The sequence below is a fragment of the Rhinolophus ferrumequinum genome, chromosome 10 (genome assembly GCF_004115265.2).
Source record: "Rhinolophus ferrumequinum isolate MPI-CBG mRhiFer1 chromosome 10, mRhiFer1_v1.p, whole genome shotgun sequence".
Lineage (NCBI taxonomy): Eukaryota > Metazoa > Chordata > Mammalia > Chiroptera > Rhinolophidae > Rhinolophus > Rhinolophus ferrumequinum.
The window spans coordinates 279427-286909 of NC_046293.1; the positions used below are offsets into that span (position 1 = coordinate 279427).

The 7483-nt window shown below is 50.9% G+C and overlaps 1 protein-coding gene across 5 annotated transcripts; it reads right to left on the reverse strand.

Annotated features, from left to right (window-relative positions):
- Window positions 1-3568: 3568 nt before the first annotated feature.
- ADM2 (adrenomedullin 2) lies at window positions 3569-7029 on the reverse strand. Of its 5 annotated transcripts, none has more exons than XR_004424068.1 (3): window positions 6642-7029; window positions 5545-6081; window positions 3569-3818 (listed from the first exon to the last, which is right to left on the reverse strand). XR_004424068.1 is itself a non-coding variant. In XM_033116262.1 (3 exons), the coding sequence occupies exons 1-3, from the start codon at window positions 6749-6751 to the stop codon at window positions 3669-3671; spliced, it is 480 nt and encodes a 159-aa protein (XP_032972153.1). In that variant the 5' UTR covers window positions 6752-7029; the 3' UTR covers window positions 3569-3668. The 5 variants fall into 5 exon arrangements, 3 of the variants coding, with proteins under 3 accessions (XP_032972153.1, XP_032972156.1, XP_032972155.1); XR_004424067.1 differs by having other exon boundaries at window positions 3569-4551; XM_033116262.1 differs by having other exon boundaries at window positions 5862-6081.
- Between the last annotated feature and the right edge of the window lie 454 nt (window positions 7030-7483).

The window sequence follows — 7483 nt, forward strand, 5'->3', positions numbered from 1 at the left end:
AAAATCTTTTTTTTAAAAAATTACGCTTTAATATCAAGCTTATGCTTATGTAAAGATAAAACTTAATGTTATTTCTCTACTAAAAGAACAAAAATTTCCTGTACTATTGGTATGCTCTTAATAAGAAATTATAAAGGGAAAGCAAAGATTTTATGTTTTATTAAAATTATTTCCTGTGTTCTTTATCATCAGGTCTTTAATTACTTAAGTAAACTGAGTGTTCTTAATATTAAAAGAGCTAAAATTTTTCTTACTACTATGTAACCTTCTGTATTTGTCTTTGAAATCTCTTATTCTCACTTTGGTTAAATGGATAATTAAATATTATTTCATTAAGTATTGTTCCACAATGACCTGTGATTCTATTGGACCAAATGTTTAAAAAACTTTTGATGTGTTTAACAAACTTCCCCAAACCAGATTCTAAATTAAGTCTCATTCACCTAAGAATAACTTTGGGGTATTTTAGAGAGCCCCTGAAACACCTCAAAAGACTTGTTTTCTTTATAAAAGAGAAATATTAAATTCATTAGGCTTATTTATTATATTAAATTACATGGGAAATATTGTCAAATAAAGAACACTAATAAACCTTTGGTTATATTTATGTAGATGTTATTAATATAAAGATTCTAAAAATTATATAAAATTCCTAAAATTCTAACATGTCCTGATACAATGCTAAAAAATGTAATCTTTGTCTCTAAAAGATGTGATTCTTATGTCTTTGAAATGTAAACACCCAAGAACTAACCAAAACACTGCCCACAAAGACGAAAAAGAGAGAACTTTTTAAAATGCAGACGGGTCTATAAGTTCCCTACCAAAATTAATCTGTAAAAGAACTAAGGTTTTTTTATAAAACTACTAAAAAATAATAAGGATGAAACAAAATGACAGTATGTGAAAAATAGGATGTATGTTTCCAGTAGAAGAAAATATGAAGTATAGAAATGCATTTTTGTTGAGAAAAAAAATAGAATGTTTTTGGGATAAGGAAGGATATAAAGGACATGGGGGTTTGGGGAGAGAGAGAGAGAGAGACAGAGAAGGAAAGAAAGAAAGAAAGAAAGAAAGAAAGAAAGAAAGAAAAGGGAAATAATTTTGTTCTAAAATAAAGAAAATAGGACAAAAACTGAAAGGTATATGTATGTTGCAGAAGGTTTATGGAAATGCAGGTTCATGGAGAAGGGATCTTGAGAAAAGAATTTTATATGTGGTCAAACTAAGAGTGGAATGGATACCTAAGTCAAATACATCACTTACATGTGCACATGTGTAAACTCTCACCAGATCCTTGACCACAGCTGGTTTTAAGTCTTGTCATTTGCACACAATTATTGTTTCACTCTGCTGCTTTGACAAAAAAATGTACCTACCAGTGTGTTTCATCTTCAAAGATTCATAAAAAGACAAACCCTAGGGATGGCTGGTTAGCTCAATTGGTTCGAGTGTGGTGCTGATAACACCAATGTTGCCGGTTCGATCTCCGCATGGACCACTGTGAGCTGCGCCCTCCTTAAAAAACAAAACAAAAACCCTAACATGTACTCTAAAATACAGGTTTCTGATAACTTTAGTAACATAATACTGAACTGAGTAAAGATTTACAGAACTCTAAGGAAAAACTACATTTATAAAACTTAACAAAATCAAGATCAATGAGAATTAACAACGGGACTAAATAAACGGACAAGGATGATTATAATTTTTGTGACTTTTTATATGAAATATTATTGGTTTCTGATCCTTATTTTCCAGACATAAGATTTTTTTTTCTCCTAAGCTACCTATGACCTACAGCAATTTGGTAATCTATACCTTTGTGAGAAAACGTAAAATATGTATCTTTTCTTTCCCACCTACCTGATCGCTCCAGCATTTCAGGTGCTTTGAACTAATCCATGTGTGACCAAATTTAAAGGTGTTAACTCTTGGATTTGTGATTCCCAATTTAAAGAAAGCTCTTATACCTAATAGGACTGCTCGACCAACAGAGGAGATGACATTAAAATTCCTAGGAAGTGAAGCAGATGACATCTTCTGTGGACAGCTAACCCAAATTCCGGACCAGGCCTGGGTAACCTACACCTGCATATTCCCTATTGTCCTTTCCCCCCCTTATTTTAGTTCCTACCCATCTCGCAATAACTAACTAACTAACTAACTAACTAAGTAACTAACTAACTAACTGTGAGGGGCCAAGCACTCGCTATCATAGCTGTTGTTTTCTATTTCCCCTAATTTCTGTCTGGAAAGATACTCAACATTGGGCATCATCTTTAAACCTGCCTCACAGGTAAAAACAGACAACTGGTTACACACACAGTCAAGGAAGTTTACTGCCGGTGACGTCAGCCCCAGTGAAGGGACCAGCTTTGAAAGAATACTTTTCCTTGGGCAGGTGTTACAATGGCGCCACAGCGAGAGCGAACCAGGAACACTCTTGACATTCTGTGCATGAGTTATATCAGCAGCATTGCTCTGGACCACAGCCCAGCCGAGCACGCCCTGTTTGTTCTATTATCACCTCCCGTTGCACTTGGTAAAACGCAGATGGTGCTACATCAACTCAGGGCACACGCCAAAAGACGGCACTCAGTGCCTGCCCACTGACATCTCGCGGCTCTCTGCTGTCTCCAGCTGCCGGCCTCAGGCACTGCCGACTGGTTCACATCTGTTCTTCACTCTGGACTTAGCATTTTGTTTGTTATTATAAATTTTTTGCCATTATAAACCTTTGTTTTGCACAGCTCAGTGTTATAAAGACACTGCTCTGACAATGATTGCTCAGCGTTTTGAGATGATCAGTGAGGCCCACGAAACTTCACGGGAGAAACCTCCAGAAACTACAGAAGGTGTCTGCCCTGAAGGAAACACATCGGCAAAGCCTTCCTCTGTGCTGGGGCTCCTGCTGCTCCAATGTGGCCTAAAACCCCTAGGAAACTGCTGTCCCTCCTGTGGGACATGCCACAACCAGAATGAGCCTTCCTGGTGACAAGAGACCCACAATGGGATGACAGACCCAAAATGAGCCACCTGACAATGGAGGACCAACTATGCTTTTAATAACCGATTATTGCAGATTCTAATGATTGATCAGCCATGCTTTCAAGGAAACAGCTTGGTCAAGAGGATGAAAATGTAAAAATAATATAAACAGAGACACTTTATAGTGGAGCCGAAGCTTCCATGCGGAGGAGCTGCCTGGCATGTCTTAGGCCTCAAGCCTTGGAATGTTAGAAGAGGGCAAAATAACCTTAGGACGGGGCCGAAAGCAACACCGTGTCCCAGAGAACTGTTCGCAAGGATAACTAGAAAGCAGGTGTCGTGACTACTGGACTGATGGCTACCGGGCTGAAAATTACAAACATTGTTTAGAATTAGCATCATTATGTTATGTTATCTGCACCAATAGCAGTGATGTCACTGTCCCCTCCCCTTCTCATAAATATCCATCGCCTTTGTCTCCTCATGGGAACACCACTGGGGTTTCTGCCTGAATCAGTGCTTCCCGAATAGATATTCTTTTTGAGCTCAAATAAATGTTTGTTGCCTCTCACTTTGAAAGGACTTTTATTTTTAGGTGAACAGGAGAGTTTGGCCAAAGCAGGAGCAGTGGGGAAGCAGTGGAGGCTGTGGGGGCTTCAGGAGCTTGCGTGCTGCCCTCAAACCTCCAACGGGGCGTCAGGTAGGTGGCTGGGACAGGGCCTGAAGCTCAGGGGCCAGTGGACACGAGGGGTGATGTTTGGACCCTGGCCGGTGACCTGATGCGATGGCACAGTGATGAGATGTGGTAAGGTCAACAGTCCATCCACCTGAAGGAAAAGCAGCCCAAGGCCTTGGCGAGGACACGAGAGGCGATGCTGGGGGCCTGGCAGCCTGTTACTGCGAGGAGAGTGCATTGGGGGCAGTGTTCCTGGCAGACAGGACATCCTCGGCCGCCCAGACCACACGCAAGCCCAGGACTTTGCCCCAGGGCCAGAAGCCTGGGAGCGTCTCGGCAGAGCTGAGCTCCTGACTCTGCCGACGCGGCCCCTTTCTCTTCCTCATTCTCCGGTCCCGTCACCCTGTCCGCACTACATGCCCTCCCTGCCTGCTCTGCCGACACCCTTCAGTGACCACAGCACACAGCTGTGAGGCCCAGCCCACGGGTTCCAGCCACATTTCGCTGCTTTCGGGCTGCCTCCCCCAGCCACTCCAACACCTCCTGTGGGCTTGGGGCCTGGGCTCACAGCTTCTTTCCCCGGGGACCCTGTCGTCCTCAGTTCATCTCCCTGTGTACGGAGGTCCCCAGCAGAGCGTGGACCAGCCTGAACTGTTCCCACAGGGCCTAGTAGAGGGAAGGTGCCTTACCTGGCCAGGTGAGCCCTGAGCTGGAAGAACAAGCACAGGGATGGGAGTCCTGGAGGCACTTCCAGGAGCTTCCTATCCTTGGGGGGGTTCGGGGGTCTGAGGGGCAGGCCTGCGGTGACCCAGAGCTGGCGCTCTGTGGGTGGGCTGCAGTGACCATGGGCTCATCCCCGGCCTCTGTAGCTGCAGTTTCTGCCCCTAGAGTTGGGATAACAATAGTGCCCCTTACAGGTTGGCTGAGAGGGTGATGCGGGAAAATAACTGACAAAATAAGTGCTGCATGAGTGATGCTAAATAAAAGAAACCACCTTTCTGAACCCAGAGTCATACCTGAGATGCGTGGAGTGTCAGTACTTGGGGAACTAACAACAGGCCCCACCTGGAGGGACACACACCAAGGAAATCACACAAGCTGTGCCTTGTTCTGATCTTTTTAGGCCAGTGCCCCCACCCCAGGTTATGGGCAAGCCTGCTCCAGCCTCCAAGTGTTCCCACACCTGGTCCCACTGGGCAGTGTGGGGGTCAGGGAGTTTGTGTTGCCTGTGGGACCCCCACCCTCATTTGGCAACTCCCCCCAGGTGATGGTGGTTCTGATTTAATTGAGCCATTTGGGCAGGGAGATCTGGTTCCCATGCCAGTCCTGCCTCGCTGTGGGCAATGGGAAGGGGTACCTTGCTGTGCTCCGACTGCCCTGTGTGGCTCTTGAAACCCTCCCCCTCCTCCCCAGCCGCCCACAGGGATGGGGCAGGAGTCTCCATTTATGACCAGGGGCCCAGACTCCAGAGGTGGCAGCTGGAGCAGCGCAGTTCCCAGCATGGCCTGTCCTCCCTCACCTGGCTCCGGGGACCACAGTGCAGTCCTCCTCCCTACTGCCCTCCCAGTCTTGGTGGAGGACGGGGGCAGGCCAACGTGCATGCCCAGAGCCAAGACTTAATCTGTGCCGATGTTAGGACGAGCAGGGAGGGGCTGGCTTGGGCAAACTCAGCTCCTCTGACCTGCTTGCCCAGAGGTGGCCCTGGGTGTTCAGGACCCTGACTTCGGCCCCACCAGACCCCTTCCCTCTGAAGCCCTTTTTGGCATCTAGTGCTGCTGGCCACCCCTACTTCTCCCTGCCCCAAGTTTGCACACTCCCAATGTGTCCCACCCTCTTGGGCACATGGACTCTGCCTGCAGACCAGCCCAGGACTATACCTGCATATGGGTTTATGTGTCCAAAGCCGTTCAAAGTTGGTTGCTGCAGGAGCTGGTGGGTATTGGGTGGGGTGGGGGTCTCCTCAGGGGCCCGTGCCACTGTTGGAGTTGCTGCTGCCTACAGGAGTTCTGGGGAGCTGGGCCGGGGGCTCAGCTGTAGCTCTGCAGTTGGGGTGTGGAACCTGGCTGGGACAGGCAGGGCCATAGCCTGTCCTACCTTAGCCATAGCTGTGGGGGCTGCTGGGGTCCATGGGGGATGAGTCCCGTGGGCCGGCCGATGCAATGAGCTGCCATAGGCGGTGGCTGAGGTTCTGTACCTGGCAGGTGCCGAGCACACAGCCAGCCCGCAGGAACTGGGCTCTGGGCCTGAGGGGGCCCAAGCGTCGGCGGGGGCCATTCCGGACAGGCTGACCCATAGCGGTGGCCAGGCTTGCGTTCCACTGTGGCTGGAGAGCCTGGCGTGGCTTCCAGACCACAGGCCGGGGTGCAGGGAGCTGGGGCTGCAGGCCACTGGAAGGGGTCCTGACTGGGGGCTCCCTGCAGAGGGGCATGGAGGAAGTAAACGTGATGGTCCCTGAAAGGGACCCCCCAAACCCACCCACTTTCTGCCCGGAGCACTGTCAGGGGAAGCCCCAGGTCCCTTTGGAGCTCAGGGCTTAGGTCCTGGCTACTCAGCCATCTCAGTAGCCCAGGTCACATGTCCCATTCACCTGCGCCTTCCTGAGCAAAGGGCACCTGGCCCCTGTGGGTCACTATGCCCTCTGCTCTTCCCTTGGCCAGGGCAGGCCTGGGGGCCACTCCAGCCTCCCATTCCCTAGCGCACCTCTCCTGTTGGGGGGGGGGCACTCTACCAATGGGGTGGGGAAGGAGTGCCTAGGAAGGGAGGCAAAGAATTAGAGGCCTCTTTCACTGCTCAGGGTTTGTGGAAGGCAGGGGGCTGGCCCTCCATTCAGGCTGAAAGCCCAGCAGCAGGTGGAGGGTCTTCCCCAGCGCGGGTGGGGAAACTGGGGAGGGTCTGGGGCGGAGGGGGGCCTCCCCAGGCATTCTGGTTTCCCAAGGCTTCGGCCAGGGGACGGGCTGGTCTGAGCCCCACTCACCGGGGCAGGGCAAGCCGCCGGCTTCCGCCTTGGCGGCGGGACATTGTGCCGGGGAGCGACAGGTAGAGGAGGAGGATGCAGCCAAGACTGACCGCCAGGAGCCGGGCCATGGCGACAGCTGGACCCGGCGGGGAGCAGACAGGTGCGCGGGCGGCCCTGGCCTGGGGCCGCGCTGCTGCCGCACCGTGGCGAGCCTTCTGAGTCCGGGGAGGGCCGACTCGCGTCCGACTGTCCAGGACTCTGCTTGCGCTGAGCCTCGGCACCTCCAGAGCTAAATAGTCTTTCCAGGAGGAGGCGGGGCCGGATGCGCCGCTGGGCGGGGCGCCCTTCCCCAGGCCCCCCACTCAGCCCTCCGGCTGGGAGCCGGGGCTGCAGCCCAGGCCGCAAGCTCCCCAGTCCTGCCTGCCCGCGGGGTAGCGCTGTGGGCCCAGGACAGGGGTGGCCTGACCCGCTGAACCTGACAGCGTGGGCGGAGGGACCCGCCCCCATCCCTTTGGGAAGTGCTGGGGGCTAACAGCCTTGCCTCCAGCGCCTTCTGGTGGCCGACCTTCACGGAGCCTGGGGGACACTCAAGCTCCCCCGCACAAGGACTGAGTGCTGGGGGTGCAGTCAGCAGGGCTGCGTCCTACCCACCACCTCTCGAGCCCAGTGGCGTCCACCCGCACGGTAGGCTGATGAGTGACTCTGGGAACCTGGCCAGCATCTCTGCTGGCTCTTAAGTTTCTCACAGAGGCCATTTCACGACCCTCGAAGATCTGCCAGCAGCTATAGTCCTAAAAAATCTCTACACTTTCCTCCCCATTACCGAAATATTAGGTTTTTGTAGGAAATCTAACAACTAA